This window comes from Helobdella robusta (assembly GCF_000326865.2).
Source record: "Helobdella robusta unplaced genomic scaffold HELROscaffold_20, whole genome shotgun sequence".
Lineage (NCBI taxonomy): Eukaryota > Metazoa > Annelida > Clitellata > Rhynchobdellida > Glossiphoniidae > Helobdella > Helobdella robusta.
This window is the reverse complement of record NW_008704084.1, coordinates 1,092,481-1,118,755: the sequence shown is the minus strand read 5'-3', so window position 1 is coordinate 1,118,755 and position 26,275 is coordinate 1,092,481. Positions and strand designations below refer to the sequence as shown.

At 32.0% G+C, this 26,275-nt stretch overlaps 5 protein-coding genes across 5 annotated transcripts; 2 read left to right on the top strand and 3 right to left on the bottom strand.

The window, feature by feature from the left end:
* Positions 1-216: 216 nt before the first annotated feature.
* Positions 217-4,700, bottom strand: HELRODRAFT_77609 (hypothetical protein; the record flags this gene model as incomplete). Its single annotated transcript, XM_009017964.1, has 11 exons — positions 217-282; positions 635-726; positions 887-970; positions 1,033-1,219; positions 1,998-2,190; positions 2,568-2,711; positions 2,821-3,001; positions 3,217-3,449; positions 3,620-3,696; positions 3,892-3,963; positions 4,521-4,700. 11 exons carry the CDS (start codon positions 4,698-4,700, stop codon positions 217-219), a joined length of 1,509 nt encoding a protein of 502 aa, XP_009016212.1.
* A 598-nt stretch (positions 4,701-5,298) lies between these two features.
* On the bottom strand, positions 5,299-10,647 carry HELRODRAFT_171223 (hypothetical protein; the record flags this gene model as incomplete). The annotated part of the gene is made up of 11 exons (XM_009017963.1): positions 5,299-5,381; positions 5,471-5,570; positions 6,024-6,107; positions 6,377-6,510; positions 7,650-7,770; positions 7,856-7,927; positions 8,111-8,229; positions 9,000-9,119; positions 9,341-9,688; positions 9,951-10,063; positions 10,520-10,647. The coding sequence occupies 11 exons, from the start codon at positions 10,645-10,647 to the stop codon at positions 5,299-5,301; spliced, it is 1,422 nt and encodes a 473-aa protein (XP_009016211.1).
* A 5,655-nt stretch (positions 10,648-16,302) lies between these two features.
* HELRODRAFT_171221 (hypothetical protein) lies at positions 16,303-18,000 on the bottom strand (the record flags this gene model as incomplete). The annotated part of the gene is made up of 2 exons (XM_009017962.1): positions 16,303-16,496; positions 17,583-18,000. 2 exons carry the CDS (start codon positions 17,998-18,000, stop codon positions 16,303-16,305), a joined length of 612 nt encoding a protein of 203 aa, XP_009016210.1.
* A 2,913-nt stretch (positions 18,001-20,913) lies between these two features.
* Positions 20,914-21,297, top strand: HELRODRAFT_135179 (hypothetical protein; the record flags this gene model as incomplete). The annotated part of the gene is made up of 1 exon (XM_009017961.1): positions 20,914-21,297. A coding segment is annotated over one exon (384 nt), but the record flags the coding sequence as incomplete, so codon positions are not given.
* Positions 21,298-24,547: 3,250 nt separating this feature from the next.
* HELRODRAFT_148108 (hypothetical protein) lies at positions 24,548-24,772 on the top strand (the record flags this gene model as incomplete). Its single annotated transcript, XM_009017960.1, has 1 exon — positions 24,548-24,772. A coding segment is annotated over one exon (225 nt), but the record flags the coding sequence as incomplete, so codon positions are not given.
* Between the last annotated feature and the right edge of the window lie 1,503 nt (positions 24,773-26,275).

Sequence of the window (26,275 nt, the reverse complement as noted above, 5' to 3'; positions counted from 1 at the left end):
TTATTAAAATTTCTTAGCCAATTGCAAAGAAAATTTTTTAAGGATAATACTTTTAAATGATTTTTCAAAATTCGGTGGTGTCAAAAAGTTTCAATTTAAATTTTTTTTATAAAATAATAATAATCAATGATTTGCGAGATAACTAGATTACAAAATGTTGAGTTGCTGAGATTTCAATAAATAATAATTTAAAAAACAAAATTGTTTAATGGAAAGTTAATGAATGTTAGGTTCGTTCAGCTCCTTCATAAGCAACCAGTACGTTACCATCGTTCCCTTGCCCTGTCGTTGTGTGAGATGAAATTTTAAAAAAGATTTTTATTTTAAGTTTTAAAACAAATTTTCAAAATTTCAATTTAACTCATTACTTTCAATGATTTTTTAAAAAAATGCGCCAAGATTTTGTGGTCCCAAAAAAATTAAAAGTTAAATATTTTCGTGTGTTTTAACAATTTTTACATAAAATAATTTATTTAATTTAAAAAATGTTTGTTTCATTTATTTTAAAACTGTTAAAAAAACATTAACATAATTAAATAAAAGACCCAATAAACTTTAAAAATTTTGGAAACTTAATTTATCCTCAACCGACATAATCAACATTCATCAAAATTATGTAAATTGAAATGAGCACCTTCAACTCAGTGCGACCTCTCAACTCGATGACGTAGCCAGGAAACTGGAGGAGTTGATCTCTGGCTGGTGTGCTCAAGTGGATTTTGAGGGCTTTAAAGTTTTATTATTTCAAAATGATTATCCAGTTTTTAGCCAATTTAGATTTTTCGAATTTGTTGACGATTTTGAGAGAATCCACGGAACAAAATTTAGACATTTTTTTATTCATATCTATCCTTCAAGTGCAGTACCTATATTTAAAAACACCAACCTTCACCAGTTGATTCCATCCTGGATGCGGTGTTGACCGTATCACCAAACAAGCAGTAGCGAGGCATCGTGTGACCGACCACTCCTGTTGGAATTATTAGGACCATTTAGCATACAACCTTCAGAGGTTAATGAAAACGTTCGAACCAGCAGCACAAGGTCCCGAATGAATGCCAATCCTCAACATGAGTGTCATCTCAGGCCGATGTCTGATCTTGAAGGTCTTGACGATGCCCAGCAGATCCAATGCCATGTTGCATATTTCCACGACATGGCGCTCTGTTACCTGAGGCAGACCACTCACAACCATGTACGCATCTCCTATCGTCTCAACCTTAAAATGCAATATATTTGTTATTCATTTCTACAAAAGTTCTTTGGCCAGTAAAACAATGAGATAATATTTTAATAATTGAATGCTGTTCAAACCAAGAATGGGCATAGGATTGGTGAATGCGACTTTCAATGATTCCAATGACTTATCACTTTGGAAAACAGTATCGTTTTACTAAATAGTATAAGAAAACAGAAATAGCTGCTAATGGAAACTGGAATCACTAACGGAAAATTGGAATTTTTTTTCCAAAGCTCACATTTTTAGAAAAGTAATTTCAAAGTTTATGTTAACGAAACAACAAACAAATTTTTAAGTTACGCTTTTTCAGTTTTTAACGCATCGCTATTTTATTCATAACGTCAGCGGTTAGATTTTTTTATTGAATTGTTTAAAAATGAATTAAAAAAATTTCATAAAAAAATAGCCAAAAGAATTTTCAAATCAATAAATATAGGCAAAAAAGCATCGCAAATTTTATGCACACCAACAACTTTTCAGCCATTTAACCACATTTTGGTGTGGCATGATAAGTTATTTGCCAGTGAGCAGTGCTAATAAGAATATTTTTTGAACTTCTTGAGAGCTTATTAACATATATTAACATATATTAACATATGTTAACAAATATTAACAAATGGAAAGGTCACCACAAAAGAATGCCACCACGGGATTGGAGGAATTTTTAGATGACAACATCAATCAAATTAATCATGAAAAATCTGACGATGTTACGGTTAAAATTTCAATCTTTTCACAAGGCAACCCCAAAACGAACCTTGTAAACATTATGCCTGGAGATGGTATCATCAAATGCTCCATAGAGATCATTAAGCAGATCCACAATCTGCATGGGAGTGCTTTGAGATGACAACGTCGTGAACCCAACAATGTCTGAGAAATACACCGTGGCGTTTTGGTACATTTTTGGTTCAACTTTTCGACCAGCTTTTAGTTCTTCAGCTATAAACCTTGAATCAAATTTAATTTACTTGGTCACGGACAACTTTTAGCTTTTAATTTTAATTCAAGAGGATCGGGTGCGCGAAAATATATATGTTCTAAAAAATATTTTTAAACACAATTTGAGTCATTAAAAAATACAAAATTTATTAGAAATATTTTAATGATATCATTGATCTTGATCGTTCATATTATTATTATATAACTCACGCCGCGTTGTGTGTTTTGTTTTATTAGCTGACTATACGTCTCCACTAATGTTTTTAATATTTAACCAAGAAAATTTTGTTTCATTGGCCTGATGCCGTTTAGCATTATAGCTGCTAAGCATTTTTTCAATGTGCTTTGAAATTTTAATTGAATGTTTTATGAAAGTGCATCTTACGGGGGTAGCATGCTGTGTAGCAACAAATCAGTTTTCCTCTTTTCATCAACCAGCTCTTCAGTTCTCTGCTCCACAATTATTTCAAGCTCGTTTGCGTATTTCTCCAGTTTTTCTAACATACTGTCCACTATGTTTGTGTTGGTTCTTGAAAGACGGGTATGCCATGAATGAATAATTGTATAAGCAAACAAATTATTTTATCAAATTTTTGTAATTAATATTTTCATAATTAACATTTTCAATAGAAAACTACTTGTTTGTGAACTTGAGCAGGAGTTTGCTGACATGTTCAAATGGTGGTCTCTCTGCTGGGATCTCATGCCAGCACTTCTGAATCAACTCCAACATTGATGGGATGACACTCTTCGACTCGTTGGAAATCATTGAAGGTCGAAAAGAAACATCGACGCTGAACATTATTTTTTCCACTATTTCTTAAAAAAATTTATTCAACTTTTTCATTCGACTAACAGACACATTCCCACAATTTTATTAGTATTGAATTAAGTCTTATTTATTTGTATACTATTTTAAAATTTATTTTGATATTTTATTGAACACATTTTGCATAAATTAAAAGTTTGTTTTTAATTCTTATTTCTCCGTTCCAGTTGAACGGATGTTAATATTCAGACCAGCCACATATAACCTTTAACGGACAGACCAGTTTCTTGGTACGGATACAACCTAAAGACAATTTCATGACAGATAATACCAAAACTGTACACATCCCCTTTCTGACTTCCCAAATGTTTGATGCTCGATCTCAAAATTTCAGGGGCTGTCCATAAAAGTTCTTTATAGAATTCCTCATGCGTTTCATCTGCTGTGGTGGGCGTTCTAAAGGCACGCAAGCCAAATCCAGTTATTTTGATTACCCATCTTAATAGTGAAAAAATGTTTCAAAGCAGATTTATCTATTCAAAAAATAATCTAAAAGTGAATTTTTCATTTCAAACTCCAGACTTAATAGCAGTTTATCAGGCCACTCATTTTTTAAAAAAATTTGAATAAAATCAAATTTAAATGTTTATATGATAACTTGTAATCACCTGTTGTCCACCAGGCAGTTGTTGCTGTTCAACTTTCCGTGAAACTGGAAAAACGACTTGTGCAAGTAGGACATGCCCTTCAAATGCATTAACATCCATGTGTTAACGAATAAGCGCATTTTTTGCAAAGTTTTAGGAATTGTGTAATATTGGCTTTTAAGGAAAAAATGAAAATTTAAAAATAAGGAAAAATGGTATCGAGTTTTTTTATTTTAAATAATTATCTTGATATAATTTGTAGATTTTGTTATTCTTTATCCACACAGCACCACCTTCACAATATCCATCACGAACGACAGTTTGAAAGACCAGTCCAGTTTCTTGTCGCCATCATTCAGAACATCCTTCGTTGAGAAAGTTATTTATAAAAACATCAATGATGCCAAGAACATTTTATTTCTTTTTTAACTATGCTGTCGTCTAAACAACGTGAACCCAAAACAGCAGTTGTAGTAAAAAAAATATAGCAGAGCAGGTGGGGCCGGATTTAAAGATGAGGAAGTTTTAGGACAATGGAGAAGTAGAAGCTAATAATTAATTTAATTTTATCGGCAAGCATTGGTTTAAAACATGTTTTTGCTTTTTCAAAAAATTTTATTAGAACCGGTGTACGGTGTTTTAAAAGTGTTCTGCTGTAAAATATTTTGGTTCATTATCTTTTTTTTGGAGGAACATTATTTTATTGAAAACTGTAGTCTGTTTTAAATCTGACCCTAAAAACCGGATTAGTATGACAGAATAGAGTTTCTGTTTTCAATTTTATTTTTATTTCCTCAATATTGACTGGCAATATATACATATATATATACATAAATACATATATATATATATAAATGCATTTTAACATCCCAAATACCTAATTTCAACAACTGATTGAAAATGTGTACAAAAATTGGCCTACCTGTAAAGAACCTCTACTGCAATATTTAACGATGTAACAAATTTTGTCATCGTCTGAGCAGGCGCCTAAGAAAGGGAGCAAGTTGTCGTGTTGGAGCTCCTTCATTTTGACCAGTTCAACTAAATCCTCTTTGGTCAGTTTGATGCTGTGTATATTTGAGTAACAAACAGATACCAACATTCCTTTGTAGAAAGCTCTCATCTGGCCGTGTTCGTTGTTCAAATTTTTGAAATTTTCCATTTGGATTTGTTCCTCTTCGCCAGATATATTTGAGCCATCAGTTATTTTTGAGGAACTTTTTATCTATATATTGGAACATTTTTGTTAGTTGGACTAAAAATTGCTACGCTTCTAATTTTTGTCACAAGTATTAGACAAATAAAATTGTTTCATTGATCTTTAACTGATTTATAAAGATGACTCACACTTCTTGCTTCCTTAAGAAATTGCAGGTCACCGTAGCTGACTTTCCACGACATTTTAAAGACTTTTCTTTCGAAGATTGTTATGCTGAAATCATACAAATAACTCGCATTCAACAAACTTACAACATTGTCATTATTTTTTTCAGATTCATATTCATATATTTAGGAAAGGTGTCAACTTTTGCAACATTGTGAAAAAATCATATTGACGAAATTAAACAAACAGATCTCCAAAATTCACTTTTATAGGAAGGCAAGTTTATTCAAAATATTTTAAAATTAAGAACACAAACCAGCACCTACTGTGAAGCATGTTTCAAAACCAAACTCACAATATTTTTCTCGTAATGGACTCACCGAATGAAATAAAAGCCGGACGAAACTGCAATGACAATGACGAAGATGGCCGCAAGAGCTATTATCAAAGAAGTGTTATCTGTTAGAACAATGTTATAAATTATATTACTGACATTATAAGTTGATCTGTTTAACAATATTGGTAACATGAAATTGTTTCCATCTAACCTGACGTTGGCTTGCAAAATTCATTACTGAATCCACAGTCAGGGGTGTCTTTTGGTGCTTTGTTGTAGGTGCCCCACGTTTCATATCCTATGATGTGCGTCTGGTTTTGAAATGTTTGTCAATTTCAAAACTATCATTATGTTTTAGCTCAAATAAAATTAATATACTATCGCCCATCTTGTACCTGAAGACAAATTTAAAAAATAAAAGTGCACTGCACATATAATCACAAGAAATTCATTGGCCCGGAAAATATAACTTTGATCAAAATTGAACGCCCGTCTGCTGATGAGTCATTTAACAAAATGCAATCATTAAATTTCTTTGCATTGAACATCAGAAGACAGTCACGTACATTTCATAAGCGAGGAAGATGATTACTGAACAGAAAAGCAATTACGAAATGGAATAAAAAACTTAATCAAAAGATGTGCAAAATTGCTCACAAATTCAATAGCTAGGAAGACAACAATGGAAGTTAGGAAATTCGGTCAGTTAACTTAAAAATCGAGCCCAGTGTGTTGCGCTGGCCTGGCTCATTTGTTAATTTAACGTTTGCCACACGCCAAATGTTGAAGATGATGACGACAATTTTGGCCGAGCCAGATTTGGAAAAATGACCAAAGCTCAGTGCAGCCTAATTATGACATAATAACGTTTAATTTTGAATAAATTTATTTGCTTTTTTTCCTATCAGTTTTATAATTATTTTTATGCCAAGCAAAATTAATTTTATTTAAAAATTTATGTCTGCAAATGTAGGAAAACGGAAGGGGATAGGAATTCAGTGCAGTCTGCTTGAAGATTTGCTAAAATAATTATCTCAATTCCTGAAATCCAGCAAAATGTTTATTTTATTAATCAATCAATCAAAATTATTAAACTTCGAAATAATGGACTACCGACCGAGTAATTGTTGCCATCAGTTAGGTTGATCTCCATGTAGGGCCGGTACGTTGATGCGTTTGCTGACAGGGACCACACGTAGAAGTTCATCAGTCTGTCGCCATTGGCGTTGAATCTTATTTTCTCGTTTTCGACTGAAGTTAATAACAAGACTAATTTAACTCATTCATCGTTTATTGGTTTAAAATTTGTTTAATGATTCATTTGTATACCACAGATTCATTCATCTATCAATATTTGATTATTTTTCATTCTTCTTTTTAACTATTATTAGTAACTCGTTTAAAGCTCAATAATAAATTTCTAGGACATGCATGGACAAATATAGGCAGATTTTCCAAAAGCTTGCAAACTTTTAAAATGTTTCAAATAATTTATAAAACATTTGATTGATGGTTGCTGAATCTATGAGTAGAAGAACAAGGAAGATCGAGAGTGAATCACCTGTTGGCGTTTGGTGAGTTGTTGGAATTGAATGGATAGTCATGGTATATGAACGAGCATGTACGGGCGTGCTGAATATAAGAACGGAATATTGCTGATTATGTAGTTAATAGCAGACTGTGTCTAAAATGATTTCTATCACAAACAATTTTTGCGAATCAAGTGTGGATAATTAGAAAGGTCTGCCATTAAGTTTGAGAAATAAAGACAAGACTTTAAAAGTCAATACCAACTGTAATAATGCGACAAATAATCCGGATATTGTAACTACAGAGTTTGATAATGACTCTTTAAAAAACCTCAACATACATGAGAAACTTGACCTAAAATCAGGATTTTTCCATCTGTTCAATCATTTGTATAATCATTCATCAATTTGTTTGTTGGTTAGTTAGAATTCTTAAAATCACATGATATTCAGTGTCAAAAATTCATTTGGTGAGGATGATGTTCTTGCTATGAAAATCTGAAACATTTTCGGCGATGAAACGAAAAATCGTAAATTATCGCAAGAGAATTCGAAACCATTTTTCAATCTATTTTCCTTGTTATTTAGAATGTTATTTTACGCAGTCAAATTTTAATAAAGTTTGTAAACGTAATTTGAGGTGTTATTCTAGTATGTAAAAAACATTTTAACTGCTTAATGGAGGAAAAGTGGGGCTATAATATGAAACAGTTGAAAGAATTTTATGGAATTGGTACAGACATTTGATCGTACGTTTGTTATTGCGTTAATTTCTACACATTTCCTGAAAAACAAATAAGCTTTTTATTATTTTTCAACATTGACTTTTTATGAATTAAAAATTAAAAATTTTTAACCAACTATTAATTTCTGCCGATTTTGAAGCATTGAAGATATTGTAACCACTGTTGGGATCTTTGCCAGACATCAATGTTAAATTCCTCAGTGACAGGTAGACATAAAATACGTCACCGAAGTATTGCTGGTAGTTAACATTTGACACTAGCTACTTTATACAGTCAATGATTGAATCAATATAATAAAATAAAATTTTAATGATATCTTACCGCTAGAGTGAACCTCACGTTGTTAGCGTCAGATCTTGGATCCGGAATGGCGGTGGAGTTCTTGTAGGTTATCTGGTGGTTGAGTTTTGAATGCTGTCTGATTGATAGGCATCATTGAAACAGTTTCAATTATATTCTCAGTAAACATGTCATCTTTATTTAATTTCGATAAAAACTATTTATATACAACACACATTTTTATTTTCAAGCTAAAACTGTTAAGCCATTGTTTCGACACAATTTCACCAAACTAACTATTTTAAGTGAGAGGAAAGCTTGTTTCCTGTAATCATCCATTGCAGTTGCATTTGCAGACAACCAGGGATAGAGGAGAATGTTGAATGTGAATCCTGGCAGGGCTGATGCCGAAGCTGCTGTTGGTGGTGTTGGTGCACAAATCAGTTGTCAGTCATTTAACAATTAAATATTATATATGCTACAGATATTAATTATGTGCTCAAATTTTATCCATTTTTTTTACAAAGCAACGAACGTGGTAGCGTTGAAAATTTAAATGAAGAAAATAAAATAATAAATCGACGATGTTAACAATATATGCAGAATGAATGTTGAAAAAGATCGTGCAAACGCATGCTTATGAAAATACATAGAAATGATGTAGCAATTTATTGAATATACTTGAGTTGAGTGCATGTACAGTACACGCGTAAGAAGATCAGGTGGCAAGCACATTGGCGATCCAATGTTGGGTTTCAAGAGCATCAACAGATCCAATCATTTGGTGAAAAAATATATTTGTGAAATGATCAATTTTTTATGTACAGTTTGAAATTTGAAAGATTATAACAAAAATTGTTATAAGGTCCAAGCGTACAAAGCAGAACCAATTAGGTACAGATAAACCTATTGTAGGTACATTATACGTTTATACATATTTGTTTATTACATACCAAAAGCAAAAAAATAAAAATAGTATTAGTTTAAAAATATTGCATGCAACTAAAGTTTTGTTAAAAATTCAAAAGTTGAAAACTATTTTGATATACGGTAAATTAAATAGTAAACATGAAATAAAACTTAAATTTTTTTGCGATATTTTATCCAAAAATAGTTTTAAACCAACATAACGGCAAACAACAACAAATGCTCCTTTTTAATGAAAAAATATTTTTCTGTGGCAAACCAGCGTAAATGTTGAAAAAAGTGATCCAAACATAATGGTTGGGATCAGTCATTCCAAGATCTTGCGCCATGAACATGATCTGCTGCAAGGCCGTGTTATTGGAATGGCAGAGGATAACAACTGCATGAACATGATGAATAGAATTTTGATTAAAAACCCAGTTCTGCACATCAAAATTGATTAAATAACAAGTCAATTTATTTTTTAAAAACTTTTGGGCTATTTGATGAATGTTCAGTTAAAACAATGTAATTTACCGACATCACGGCAACAAGTATACAAATCAACGACGACAAATTTATTCACAGAACAACCAATTGATTGATGAAAACAAAATTAACCTCTAGCCGAGTGTTGAATTTTTGTAAAAAACAAAGTCTCGAACGAATCGATAATGGCCGGCAACCGCACGATTTCAGCAATCGTAATGGAATTTTCTCTTAGTCGAGACTGTATTGCAGTGACACCAGAATCACAAAAATCCGTTCCGCTTTCAATCATGACGGCTACATTATCCCACTGATATTTTTTGAAGTATGTTACAAAAGACGCACCAAATGCCGTCAGAGAGCCCAAAAACCGGATAGTGTTTGTATAAACCGAGGAATCGTCAAGACTAGGATCGAAGCAGTTGAGCGGGAAATAAGGAATGTTCCAATAATTAGTCACCTGCGCCGCTGCTACACAATCTGCACAGTTATGGAGCAGTGAACACCATTGTACAAATTTAAAATATTATTATTTTATATCGAAAATGAGAAATGAAATTTTTTTAATGGAATTAATATGTTAAATAGCAAAAACGAACGTAGGTACCCATAGTTAATTTCAACAAAATAGTTTTTTCCGGTCTAATTGTGAATTTAAATTCATTTTAAATATAAATTTATAATGATTTAAATCTTCAAAATTAAAAAATCAAGTTTAATTAATAAATAGCAGATAATTTACTTGGAGAGCAGAAAGCCCCAAAAATGGTATGTACGGAGTAATTAAGTATGAGATTGACGCCTTCAGTCGTGCCAACCATGCCATTGCACGTGTTTATCAGGCGTATTATCAAGCTTTGTGGAAAATATTTAAGAATGAATTTTTTACGTGTTTGAATTTGACTAATCATCATACGAGTACATTATGGTGAATAAAATTCTGTATAATGTGATCCATATTCAAAAGACTCTCCAAAACGGGGCTGTCCATAAAGGATGTTACACTTTTTGGGGCGGAGAAGGCCACAAAATCGGTGATAGGCATAGTTTAAATAAATATTTGCAAACTATTAGTACAGTTTAACTATCTATAGTTTAGTTAAAATGATAGTTTAACTAGAATATTTTTATTGCCCACTAAATAATTGAGCTCAATGTTTTAATTGTTTTTTTTTTGCAAAGTCACGACTGATGGATTTAAAATATGATTTTTGAACCCAAAAATGCAACGTACTTAAGGTTTTTCATATTTCTTAAGCCAAGCCAATGCTACTGATTGGTGTGACCATCTTAATTACTTATATTAATTACCAGAGCATGACACGATCGAGAAATCGGAATGGTGCATGCATGTATCGTATAGGTACCATCACACGTGCTGAAATTTCTGCACGTTTCAATGTAAATATGTTGGTTTGAATGTGCTTGTTTAGGCACATTGATAATTAAAAATATCATTGCATTGGAATTTACCGATGATTAAATTTAAAAAAACTTATTCAGACAAAATTTCATCCTTTAATGAGTTAAATGGTAAAACCTGGAAATTTTTTCTGGAAGTAGTGCTATGATCGCTCACTAATCACCTCACAAGCTACACTGAACAAGCGCTTAAATGTTTAGTATTTTTAAATAGCATTTTTATTTGAAAAGAAGCATAGACAAAAACGTTGAAACAGAAATTTATGGTTGTAAATATGCGCAAAACATCTCGAGTATTATTAAAAAGATCTAACAGAAGCAACAAACTCTAAGAGGCCGAGTTGTTCAGGTCTAATATTAATTTAAAACGATCGGTAGTTTCACCATTGAAAATCTGCGTGAGCAGGATATGCACGGCATGTTTCGACGAGGTGGAAGACGTAAAACCAACATAATATTAACATAGTTAGCCTTTGTGGAAGTTTTTTCAACAGTTTTGTAATTAAAACGGTTTAAAGAACATCTAAAATCGGTGTCCAGCCCCGACCAGATATCTTCTTTAGCTATCCTAAACTGTGCGACTGAAAAAACTGCCTTGCAGGAACTTAACTTGTTAAAAAGGCTTTGTTTCTGCTCCATTAAAAATATTGATGTCTTTGCGTATAATTCTATAACTATGTTCAAATTTAAGCGCATTTAAAATATTATAAAAATAAAATGTGTGTTAATTTAAAATTTCACACTATTTATAAGTTTTACTTTGAAAATTATTTTTTCGTCACGAACCTGTAATTCCCGAAAAAGATCATATCCTTTACAGCCTTTTTGTAACCATCCGTGATGGCCTTCCGGACCAGATCCTGGTTGGTGCTGCTAACCGTCAAGCCGATGATGACGTCATTGTGGTTTTTTGTGGAGAGAGATAGTGACGATGAGGAAGAAGAGGTTGAAGAGGAGGGAGAGGATGATATGAAAATGAGAAACAGCAAAATACAGTTGGATGTTGACAGGTAAGACATGATGGGATAATTTTTGGTTGTAATTGATGGGGCTTTTTTGTTGTTCATGATTTTTTTGTTGGTGACGACGACGATGAATTTGTTAAATAAAGAAAAACATAAATAAAAATGCAATTATTAATGATAAACAAAAAATTTTAATTTTAAATGGAAAATAACAATTTCATAGCCATATATGACTATATGATTTCGTAACTTTATAAGAATAAAAATCATAATAATTAATGCGTTCTTAAAACAGGATGAAAATTGACAGAACCTAGCCGGGTTTCATTTAATTATATCGTCAGAAGGACAGGAATTTTATAGCAAAGCACGCTAAGCAAATCATGTGTAGTGTATAAGTAAGTACCAGCATATATAAAAAGACATCCATGTTTTGCCTGGATCAATCTGTCAATCCATGTACGTACCTCCTTATGCTCCTACACGTAAAATACATACAATGATATATATTGAATATATATATATATATATATATATATATATATATATATATTATATATATCATAAAATAACATATGTATCATACAATAGCTAAATGACTTTGTAACGGCGGTATTTAGTTACGATATATATATATATACTTTGTATGAGGCTGGTTATATATATATATATATATATATATATATATATATATATATGTATATATATATATATATATTGTTACAGACGTGAAGGTGATATAAGAATTGGTAGTTAGAAATTAAGTGAAGCGCTTGATAATTTATTTAAAAGGTGTAGCTAATTAAAACGGTTGTAAAAAAAAGTCACTCTGTAAGTGGGGACTCAACAACACACGAAGAACACGAGAAGAATAACGAGAACGAGGAGATAACACGAGGAATACAGGTAATCAGAAGACGGAGCACTATTGACGTAAATGTAATTAATGTGATTTTAAGTAGTTATTAGGATTGTTTCTACTACTGCTGGTATTAAATAAACGTCTGACGTAGTTTGCGTTTAAAGTGGTTGAGTTCATCTATCGGAGATCTTGAACCTACGGATAAACGAACTCTTGACTATCGTTGGATCTACAACATGGTGTAGGAGATATAGCGAGTATTGAAGCTATGACATCGGTGTTGGTAGTTACGAGGTCGAAGAGGCTACGACACTGGTGTTAGAAGCGGAATCTTCAGGAGATTGCACTCCGGCGACAGAGGTAAGATTCTGATAGCTGGAAACTCACTGCGGTAAAGAATACCAGGACTAGAGAACTCAATGTAATTAGTTGGATAAGAGAAACTTAACTACTGACGAATAGTTGTATTCCGTGATTTACCTGTGGATTAGTTATTGTGCTGTATTCTAACGATTTGAACAGTCGAACGAACGAGTGATCGATTATGGCAATACACACAAGTGATTGCCAACACTGTTATTTTTTCTACTAAAGTCTTCTGAAATAAACTTGCATAGGAATCAAGAATCCACGTAAAAAGAAATAACCATACCCTACAAGTTTAATGGGATGGTGATAACAATACAATAACTAAATGACTTTGTAACGGTAATTAATTACAACATATATATATATACATATATATATATATATATATATATATATATATATATGTTGGTAATAGACCATAATTTTTACAATATTCTATAAATTCTACCGAAATTCGGTAAAATTTATAGAATATTGTAAATATATATATATATATATATATATATATATATATATATATATATATATATATATATGTAAATTATATTTCATATAATTATCTATGTTTAGGTATTCTTTGAATTTCTATTCTGTGCTTGTAAATTATGTTTCATTACTTTGGTATTATCTTATATATAAATGCAAATAGCACGTGGGTTTATATTTTATTATTGTTGGCTTTGTAAACGATCCTGGAATTTAATTTTTCTACTTAGATTAATAAATCAGGTTATTCGAAAGCAAACTTATAAATTAAATTCCAAAAAGAAGACGGCTTCAAAAACAAGTAAGTTGTATTTTCTAATTATTAAAAGAAATAATGACGAATTTGAATTAGTGGGCATATCGGAAAATAAAGAAACATGGTATGTCCTGCCTGAAGAGAAGAAAGATTTAAGTTTGCACGAAGCTCTATCTACGAAGCGAGCAATAATCAATACAATTAATTCTATCAAACCTATCAACGGTTATCGCACAATTTGCATCAAACTCGATGATGAATTGAGAAAATAATATTACGACGAAGACGAAAATCTATGTTTTTTAGATAATATGTTAGAAGAAAAAATTATTGATAATAAACATAGAGATGAATAAGATGACAATTTTTTAAATGAACGAATTAAGAAATTTGAAGCTAAGCTTAAAAATTTATTCTGGAAAAATTCAACAAAAAGCAAAACCCTACTGAATGGATAGAGAAATTTGAAAATGAATGTAGAAGGCATAAATTACTGAATCCTACTAATGTCATAGAAGCATTACGCTTCTTTTTATCTGGGTCACCGGAAGATTGGTACGAATCAAATTTAAAAAAGATCGGCTTAACTAATTGGTCAGAATGGAGAAAGTCCTTTCTGACCATTTTTGCAGATAGAGGTTGGAAAAAAATAAAAACCGCATATAATTACAAATATTTAGGTGGTTCTTTAATAGACTATGTTTAGAAATTGAAATGTCGAGAATAAACATGATCGTTATGGGCCTTCCTGTAGAAATACAAAACCAGCTTGATAGAGAAGAAATAACGACCATTGAGAAACTTCAAAGAAATAACAAAAATTGATGAATGCGTTTCTAACATCAAGCTGAAATATGACAATAAATTTTTAAGTAATGAAATACCATACAATACGGATGTCAAGACAAAGCAACTTTATCAACACAAACAGAGATATGGAGTTTGATAAAATCTTTAATTAGAAAAGCGTCAAAAGCATTTATTTGCGGACTAACACTAACTTAATTTGACTATTCTGTTTAGTTTAATTTTAGTGAAAAATAATATTTGATTCCGGACAAAATGGCGAATCGAACCGTCAAGGATGCCGCCACCGTCAAAGGAACCAACCCACAGTTCCTAATCGAAAAAATTATCCGGACGAGAATTTACGAATCCAAATTTTGGAAGGAAGAATGTTTTGCTCTATCGGCCGAATTGCTGGTGGACAAAGCAATTTCTATTCTGTTGTTGTAAATTATATTTCATTACTTTGGTATTATCTTATATATAAATGCAAATAGCACAAGGTTATATTTTATTATTGTTGGCTTTGTAAACGATCCTGGAATTTAATTTTTCTACTTAGATTAATAAATCAGGTTATTCGAAAGCAAACTTAAATGTATAATACATGTGCGCTGTGACTGTTGTTCTGTTATGTTTGGTTATGTAAAATTTATATAAAGTTACATAACACATACACACCACACATACACAGTAGTAGTTGTTTTTGTTGTAGTAATAGTAGTAGCAGCCGTAGAAGTAACGTAGTAGTAGTAATAGTAGTGGTATTAATCGTGCAACTAGTTATAGTACTGGTTGTACAGTGGTAGTGTGGTGGTAGTAATAGCGGTAGTAGTATATTATTATTATTGTTAATAGTAGTAAAAGAAGTAGCAGTGGTGGTATTGAATTTGTTGTTGATTTCATGCATGGTTGATTGGTTTGCAATGAGATAAATTTTAATGGTTATTTGCTGCCAGGGCACTAATTAACCATAGACATCTCGATGTAATAGGCTGTTATTACATCGAGACATCTATAAATTAACACACAACAACCCAAACAATTTGTGCATATGTGTGTATGTGATTTTTTTCAAGTATTATTATTATTAAAATTATTAATAGTAGTAGTAGTAGCAGTAGTAGTAGTAATAGTAGTCGTATCAATGGTAGTAGTAGTAGTAAAAGTCGAAGCTGCAGCAATAGTAGTAGTAGTAGTAGTAGTAAAAACTGTAGTAGTAATAAAAGTAGTAGTAGTAATATTAGTAGTTGTGGCTGTAATAGTATTAATTGTAGTTGTAGTAGTATTAGTAGCAATATAAGTAGTAGCAGCACCAGCAGTAATAGTTTTAGTGATAGAAGTAATAGTCGTAGTAATGATGGTAGTATATGTATTAAGTAGTGGTAGTAGTAGTTGTAGTGTTAATTGTAGCAGCAGCAGTAGTAGTAGTAACCAGTGAGTAGTTTTTTAATACAAGTCAGAAAAATTGAAAAATATGTAAAAATTTGCCCCCACGTGTTTCCATTGATAATAAACATTATAATGGTAATAGTAGTGTGTATGAAAAACTCATGATCAAAGGTGGATGTTATTTTCAAAGCAGGAATATGACTTTGCATGCTTGTACGTTTATGTGCACCTTGTAGCGGTACGAGATGAACATGTGCTGCGTCATGTAGTGAATATGTTAACTCAGGGCGGGAAAGATAAAGTTTGATTTTATTTTGTCAATAGGAGCTGGTTCAATTCTTGCCAAAATATTGATGACTTTATTTTTTTTTTATCATGCTTAACCCTCCAATGCATGACTTAAAATTTTTTTGTGATTTTGAAATATTTTATTTAGCATAGTTTCAAAACATCAAAAAAGCCAATTAAAATGAAATTTAAAAAAAATAAAGTAAGTTATGATCAAAAAACAAAGTGTTCCTAAAAAGGTACGTTATGAGTTAATACTCATGGTAAATCATTTCCTGTGAAAATGTTCAAAGCATTCCAAGTGTAGAGCAACATCACATTTTAAACATTTCTTTGATACTTTCTTGTGGCACAATTTACATCTTTTTCGTCCATCCGAAATTTTTCCAATGAAATGGTCTTTTCCATCAAATTTTATTTCATTTTCAACGTTACGGTTTACTGATTTTCTTTTCAGATCTTCTGGTTGGTTTTGCCCAAATATAGTTTTGGCAACAATTTTCCTGAACCCAGCATAAGTGTGATTTTCATGCTTTGAGTATTTTTTGGAAATGCACCAAGCATTATGAATGCTAGAATCCAAAGCGAAAGCAAAAAGCGGCCACCACCATTTTTTAATCCGAATATTGGTGCGCAAATTTTCAATGTTTTGATCCATCCTGTCAGTTCCACCCATATATTTATTATATTGATTTATTATATATGGCTGGGATATTAAAACATGCTTCTTGTTTGCTGAAGACCATCTTTTCACTTCCTTCATTGGTTCCAGCCCATTGCAGCTTGACAAGATAGAAACCACACTATTGTCATTCCATCTAACCGCAATAATATTCGAATCACTATCTGTAAAATAGTCAGATGTGCCTCTAGGTAATTTTTTCATTTCTTTTATATCCATCAATGGACATTTCTCTATTCGGTTAATTCTAACTGTACCGGTTGCATAAATATGATTTTCTTTTAGTCGTTCAATTAATTTGAACGCAGTGAAAAAATTGTCAAAAAATAAATGATATCTCTTATCATCAGGAAGGCATGATGTCAGTTTTTTAACTACTGATCCACCGAGTCCTAAATCTAGATCATAATCTTCAGTGGCTCCTTGATAGGGTTCACAACTCACTAAATAACCGAGACGATTATTCATGCACCAAATTTTGAATCCGAATCGGATAGGTTTACCTCTTATAAATTGCTTAGAGGAATGCCTACCAAAATATGGTATCATGGACTTGTCAATTGATAAACAAGTTTCTTCTGGCCAATATTTTAAAAATCTTTCATTTAACATATTAAACAGAGGTCGAACTTTGGCAATTTTATCTTTTTTGTCAATTTTTTCGTTATCGCATGTGTGTAAATATCTGAGAAGTTCCTCGAACCTATTCACACTGATGGCATTACTCACTGCTAAATTATGAACATCATTGCTTTGTTCCCAATACATTCGTCGATTTGGCAGAGGAGCATAACCCGATAAGAGCAAAACCGCTAATGTCACTTTATATTCTTCTTCAGTGGCATTCAACTGCTTCAACTTCTGACTAGCATATAAATTAGACATGTCAGTGATGAATTTGATTATTTCATCATCAAAAAATAATTTAAACAGAGTGTGAGGAGATGAATTCTCAAATTCTCTATTTTCAGAAAACACTGGTATGGGTTCTACATTCAAAATGTCACTCTTCTTCCAATTTCTTTCAATTGATATACTTTTTTTCACTCTTTTTTTTAATGGTGTTTGTATTTGCATATCAATTTCTTCTTTCTGAAGCATTTCTTTGCCTGCCTCAATGTTGGAAATTAATGCTTCAGCATTTGAATTCAATAAAGTTTTTGATAAATTGTCAATAATTCCTTCCCCATCCTCAGGACCACTATCTTGATCTGAACAGTTGGGATCATCAGGTGGTAGCATAATGATATCTGATGAAAAAAAATCTTTTTCATCTTCTAACATGCTAACAACATCATGGAGTGAATATCTGTAATTAGTAAATTTACCATTCAATGCACTGCATAGTGTCCCGAAAAAGGAACAGTCATAATTTTAGTGTTTATAAAAAAACTACAAGATGTTCTATCATCAATTTCACGTAATTAACTAAATAAATAATAATGCAATTTAAAATTTTTAAAAGTTTCAGGAAAAAATTTAATCAAAATTGTTTATTACCTTTTTTGATTAGACATGTCAAAAAATCGAAATTTTCAGTATCGCTGACTTTAAACATAAAAAACTTCAACAAATTTTCTGATGAAACAAAAAGGTAAACAAATTAGTGAAGATGGGTGATTTATAGAGATGTGCTATAAAAAAAAACTCAAATAAGACAAAGACTAATTTGATAATGAATTTAAAAGAGCTGTTCCTAAAAAGACCCACTATGCATTGGTGGGTTAAAAAAATAAAAATTTTAGTAATGAACACAAGATACTTGACAATGAATGATTTACGATTTTTCTAACTGTAGATCGAAAATCATTGTCAAGTTTTTTATGTTCAAAACCAAAATTCTTATTTATTTAAGCATGATAGAACATTTTAGCATGACAGAACAAAAAAGCTTTTGTCGGTATTCCTATACCATCTTCAGTGTCGAACATATGCAACATAAACAGTAAAGATTTAAAGTCTAACCAAAAGCCTGAAGCAAACAAGCTAAAAGCAGTGAATAGAACGCCTTGATTGTCAGCTAAGCAGTGAACAATCGGGAAAATTTTCCTGTTTTCGCTTTCTCATTCGTGATGGCAGAGTTTGATTGAGTCGAAAGTTCGCACGCGAGTCATCTTCATTTTAAGGTTTTTATTAATATTTGAAAATAATTCTTATTACTTTCACAACTCTTTTATAGACCCTGACAATCGAAATAATCGAATGGTTGACAAATACGGATCGGGTGTTGTTCCTAACTGGAGAGACGATCCGGATATGTCCGAGAGTTAGTCTTTTTTACGATTATACTTAATATTCTTAAATGTTAATGAACCGTTTTATTTTTATGAAATGCATACAATTTTAAATCTAGAACATAAAAAAAATAAAAGTGATCTTTACCAAATATATCTCCCTTTTTATTAAAATATTATTTAATAACGCCGTAAAGAAATTTGTTCTCTTAAAAACTAATAATTTTTAACTTAACGCTGTATTGTTCTTTTCCTACCCATACTTCTGGTAACACTATTGATTTTATTATAGCTTCATCTTTTTCTAAGCCTGTTAATATCTCTGCTAGCCCTGTTCCTTATTTTGATCACCTTCTTATTGAATCTGTATTTTCTTTAGATTTTCTTCCTTCTAATTCATCTATGTCTATTTCTAAAAGATGTTGGTCTTCTCTTAATAAAGATATTTTTCTTCAATCTCTTACTGAAACTATTTTTGATACTACCTTATTTTCTGATGCAGATGATTTTGTCCATGCTTTTAATATCTGCATTACTTCTATTCTTGATAAGCTTATTCCTCTTAAATCTTTTGCTTATAGGCTCTATTCTCGTAAGGCTCCTTGGTTAGACTATCTTTGTGTAATAGCTAAGAAAAGTGTTAGAGGACTAAAGAAAGCCTATTGGTTAAATCCATTTAACTCTCTTTATTCTATCTATGAATCTGAATTAATTAATTATAAATATTTTCTATTCTCTAAACACTCTACTTTTCTTAGAAAAACTGTAACATCTGCTTCAGCATCTAAAAATAGGTGGTATGTTATATCTAAACTTCTTCATAGGAAATCCTCTCACTCATCTTTCTCTGCTTAGCAGTTTTATGTTTTTTTTTTTTTGTAAATAAAATTACTTCTTTAAAAACATCTAATTCTAATTTTTCTTCTTATAACTTTAATAAATTTACTACTGAATCTTTTTCTATATTTACTCCAATAAATCTTCTACAACTTACTAAACTTATTAATTCTATGTCATCTCCAACTTGTTTTCTAGATCTATTTCCTTTTAATTTACGTAAAGAAATTTATTCAAGATTTTATCCTATCATTCACATATTAGTTAATTTATCTCCTCCCACCTCCAAATTTCCTATTTTTTATAAAAATTCTATTGTTATTCCTATTCTTAAAAACTGATCCTTAGATCGTACCTTTTTATCTAATTATAGACACGTTACTAATATTTCTTTCATATCATAAATAATAGAAAAAGTAGTTTATAACCAATTGTCATCTTATTTAAACTTTTGTCTTTTCTTGATGATCCTACTCTTCTCCTTCTTGCTACTTCGTTAGTCTTATCTAGGATTGATTATTGTAACTCGCTCTACTATGGTTTTCCTGATTCTACACTCTATCCTTTAAGTAAAGCTTTTAACTCTGTTGCTCGTCTAGTTGCTCGTGCCTCTTTCTTTACTCATATATCTCCATATCTTGTTTTCTTGCACTGGCTACCTATAAAATATAGAATAATTTTTAAAATTTGCACATTTATGTATAAGTTTCAATCTAAATTATTTCCTAAGTACTTATCAGATATATTAATTAAACCTAAACGCCCCGGTTTACGATCGTCTCTTTTTTTCACTTCTTCTTAACTCGTCTTAAACACTTTTTTGATAAATCTGCTTTTGCTTGTTCTGGTCCTTTTCTCTGGAACTCTCTACCTACTTCTCTGACAACTTATCTATCGCTTACAAAGTTCAGAACGGATCTTAAGACCCGCCTGTTTGCAAAGTTCATTGAGGAGCGCTGTTGAACATCACGGAAATAGCGCTTTATAAGCTAATTGATTGATTGATTAATTGATTGGTTGAATAAAAAACAAAACAGGATACAATCGGAAAGAACTGCGAAAGTTGATGAACCTGGCGATAGACTATTCACATCTAGACGAATGGAGATATGCGCCATGTGAATACCTTTATCGCAACAAAACTAGAAAACATTTCAAAAACGTGAAGCGACATTACGACAACAAATTGATCCCCTGTTTGAAAGATCGGTCAGGAGATCAGAGATCACCAATCAACGGAAAACTGTACGGCCTTTGTTTTACGGCCAGTGTTCGGCCCTGGAGCATGACTGGCGAACCACTTCCCAAATCTCCATTTGGAAACACCCGTTTGATGCTTCCCGTGGAATATTTACTTGAAGAGGACACCAATCTATATTTTGCGGATTTTTACTGCTTGTACGGTGATCATCATTACGTCACTTTAGTTGTGACTGGGAGATTTTCTGAAGCAGATAAATTTTGTTGGAGACACTTAATAAAATTGGACATTACAGACAACCCGTTTCTGTTTTACGATTCTTACTATGAAGAATTTAACGTCATAGATGTGAAATATTTGATTGTAGAAGTCGTATACACTCATGAGGTTAGTTGTTACTTTTCGTTTCTATTCAAGTTTTTTTTCCAATTTTTCAAATGAAAATGTTGTTGTATATTTTTTTCTAACCATACTGTCACCTCTAAACATTCTTTTTGTAAGATTTCACTGAATGACGCGTTTTCAAATGGTGGCTACATGATATATGACGTTCCAACGATTGGCAAGGGTTATGTCACTGATGGTGGCATTCCGAAAGATGAAGATTGTTCCTTCTGTAATATCTATCTGTAACTCTGTAACAGATAACAGCAGTCAGCGTTATTGAATAAATAAAATAGTGACGTTATAATATAAAATTAATCAACTTGAACGCTAAAAATATGGCTCTACTAACTCATTGGCTGCATGGTTAGAATGAATGTTTGGTTCATTGGAAATCTGTAAGATTCCATAAAAATTTTAAATAGAAGTTTTTTTTCATTTTTTCACTTGAAACTTATTATATTAACCCATTCGTGTACTAGTATATACCATGGTTACTTTTTAACATGGGTTTCGATCACAATTTTTTGATAGCAACTGAACAATAAGCTGAACAATGTTTTCTCAATATTAAATTTTAACTTTTTTAATATCGACTTTTATGAAGTGCATAGGCCTTAAATGTACTTTTTCCAACTTCAATGTCACTGAAAGTTTATATTTCAAAACATCAACAGATATTGTGTGTTAGTGTCTTATTGTTTTCAGGTTTTATCAACTAATAAATCTTTAGAAGGAAGAATTCAAATATTTTTTTCGCGATGCTGTTGAATGTTTTTTCTTAAATTTCTTCAATTTCTACAAGGTCGATGCTAATTTTTGTGGCATATATCTTATCTCGTGTTCTCCTATTGAAACTGATTCAAATTTGGTTTCATTTCACGATTTACCTGGATTTATCAGGTTTCATCTTGGTTATGCTATTTCCACTTGTTCGGCTATTACATATTCTCTGTTAAAATATATTGTATCTATATATAACCTATATTTACTTATACCTCCTAACTTAAAATATTATCTATACAATAATATATTCAGAATGTTTTCAAAATAACTTGGTTTAATAATATTATAATATATAGCAAATTTTCAAATGAACATAATTAACAGAAATACAACGTTAACATGCGTAAAAACGCGCTTTTAAAAATTAAAATACCGTCATTATTATAAATGTGAGATGTTAAAAAAACACGAACATGTAAATAATAAAAGCCACGCCATAAAGTTCGCTAAAACATAACACGTCATTAATCGTTTAAAAAAATCTCAAAAATTTTGCAGATTTGATTGAGTCTAGTTTTAAAATGAAGGACGATACGAAAGTGGTAAGCCGTTACAAAGTTCAAAGGTGCTTACCAGTCTGAAAAATGTTCGATGCGGTAAACGCGGCCTGTCATAACAGATAATGAACATGCAATAAAACAATTATTCTGGATATCAAAAATATGAAACATCAAAAGAGAAAATAATTTTAAAGAATCTTTGAAGAATTACAAACTCGTTTAAAAATTGGCTAATCATTTAATTACTGTAGTAATTACCATAGAAAAAACACCAATCAAGTTTTCTTCTTCCACCTTGTTGAACTCTTCATTGACAAACAGTTAAAGCAGCTCAATGTTTATTGGCTATGGACGTGAGATCAAATAAGAGGCCAGTTTAATTGGATAATTGAGTTTAATTGTTCACGCGTAAGAAAAACGTTAATCGGTCAAATCAAACAAACGTAACGGGGTGTAACAACTCTTTGAAGTTTGCTGGTTGTTGCAATTAAATGTTCCAAAAAAAACTTTAATGTGCATACATCTAATTTTATCAATTTTTTAATTGCATCAATTAAAATTGGAACTCGAAGATGTATATAAGGTTCCGTTCAGCTCAAATGTTCGTTAACAGTTGCTCATTGAACTTAAGAATTCTTCCAAGGAGTCAGTTTCACTCAAGTACACATTAACATTTTTTATATTCTGAAATTTTTCTAATTCTCTATTATTGAGCATCAAAAATGGCTGATGATCACAACTATTTGTATTATAACAAATTTTGTGACGACGATGACGATAACCAAGCTTTGATGCAACATCAACAACGTCAACAACATTACCAATCACACCAACAACCACAGCATCACCAACAACGACATCAACAACAACACCATCTTCAACCGCATCAACTCCAACGAAGACATCAGTTACTTCAGCAACATTCAACAGTTGTTGACAAAACTTTACCACACACACATAACACGCAACAACGAATGAGCACTAGTTACAATGAAAACGCAACAATGCCTGTAAATTACAACCTGCCAACCCAGCACAGCAACATGCAGCCACGAAACTGGCCACAACTTGCACCTGATGACCAGCTGCCAATATATGGAGCCACAAGTAGCAGCAACAGCAGATACAATTTTGGCTACGATGACAGTTTCCAGAGCGACGTGCACAACGATGCATTCCTGAGATACAACTTCAACGATGATGTTGGAACTTCATATGATTCAATCAGCGATAAAACTTCAGACAACCCAGCATGTGACAACAACTTCATTCATGCGGGCAACATGTTGAACATAAACAGCAACCTCAACTCACGCAACAACAACTACAGCCTACAAAACAACAACTTCAACACATACAACCACTTAACTAGTTGCTACAATCCATTCAACACGCAAACAACTGGTTCATCAACTGCATGGATCGACAGATCTGTACGTAACAGAGCAACATTCCAACAACAACAACAACATTTTTCAACACAGCATCATCATCAACTTCAACATCATCCGGTGTCTCAGGCAGGTACACGATCGAACCCCCAGCATAACTTGACCACTGACTATCAGCCACTCGACAACGACAATGACAACATTTACATGCTCCCACCTCCCAACACGATGCATGGTCACCTCTCTTTCACACCTTTAACCTCCTTCAACACGCCATCCTCCTTCAACTGCTCAGATGCCAACTTGACTGCGAACAAACCAGTGGCTCCAAACGCGTCAACAGCAACACAATCAACATCAGCACCTCCAACACAATCATCATCTTCACAGCCATCATCATCCTCATCTGAAAATGCTTCATCGTCAGCCTCATCGTCAGCCTCGTCATCATCAAAAAATGAAACATCAGCATCGTCAACAACATCATCCAAACGTTTCTACAACTGCCCCGAATGCAAGCGAGTCTTCCGCTACAGAGCCTGTCTGATAAGTCACACGAAGACGCATATCAACCAGCGACCACACATTTGTGTCCAGTGCAACAGAGCCTTCAAGGACTCCTCTGCTCTCAACAAGCATCAGCGGATTCATTCGGGTTCGAAACCCTACACGTGCCCGCTGTGTGCTCGCGCCTTCAGTCAGTCCACCAACCTCAACAGACATTTGAAAACTGTTCACAAGATAAAGAAGTCAGCCAAATGAGAGGCCGATGTGCTCGTCTGTCTTCTCCTATTTTCTGTACATACTGTAAATTCGTTTCGTGCTTTCATCTTGTTGTCTATGTATATAAATGTAAATATTTATGTTTATTATAAATGAAAAAGCATCATTTGAAAAACATTTGAAAACAAATAAAGACAAAAAAAGTTTTGGATGTAAATTTTTATTTATATTATCATTATTATTTTGAATTATTTATAACGTTTAAAATTATTAATGTTGATATTGGTTTTATAATGAAAAAAATGTGTTCTTAAAAACCGTTAACCAATGGTATATATAGTATATTATATCCATGCTGCAAACTCTACAACATTCATTTGGCGTTTTTGATTTTATAAATGTGATTTATTTATAAACTGAAGGCACAAAAAAACCACAATAACATAGCAAAAAACGACAACAAATTAACATGGTGGTTTTTTGTGTTTTTAAACTTAATTAACATTGTTACAATTCGTCCTTGTTTTACTTTAAATACAATTTTATAAAATCTAGACACTTTTTTTCCAGGAATCATGATTGTGACGGTGGTTGCTTTTATAATTTTGGGTAACTTGTATTATTGTTATTTTTTATAAATGTGCCAATTGTTTCAATGTACCAACTGGCTGTAGTTACGATTTTTTGCCAAATCTTTGCGAGATATTAAGACTCACTAATACGTCTTTAACTGGACACGACAAGCATAGGAAGGAACAAAATTTTTTTATATTCACAGTCAGAGTAATGTGAGTCTGGAGGTCTTTACCCAAGACCTTGATAGCTGATCAGATTTAGCTTCCATAAATTTTTTTGATTTTATTTTGCATTTCTTCAACTGAAAAGCGTTTGTAAAACGGAGTTTAATAAGCAACCACTTTTTAGAATGTTCACATTTGATTAAACTTCGGTTTTATTTTCGACAAACGTCTCACGATTTTAAAACATGCTCATAGAGTCTCACTTCAAGAGTCTTACATCACCGATTCCTTCAAGTGCTATTAGCATACTATGAAATAATATTACACATGGTCATTAAAATGATTACTTTTAATTTCTGTAGATTTCTAATGTTATTTTATTTTTCAATCTTTTATAGAATCTCACGATTTTTAAGTTATGACCATACTAAATAGCCAGACTCATTCTTACAAATTCTACTTTTTCACTTGGTTTATTTTGTTCACTTTGCTTCCATTAATGCACTGTGGCCTATATTCCTGTTGCACTATTTTGCAAATGGCAATTTTAACTTTAAGGACTTCTGAGCCCAAACACCACCATGCGTGTATAAATTCATATCACGTCACAAACACAAAAGATCACTTAGTACAAAGAAAATTTTCTTAACGTCCCAACAGCTAAATCTCAACTCGCACGACAGGGTCTCCGTCATGACAAATTAAAAAAAAAGTTGAAATCTCAGTTCATATGTAAAAGGAGTGCGGATCTGTCTGAGGCAGC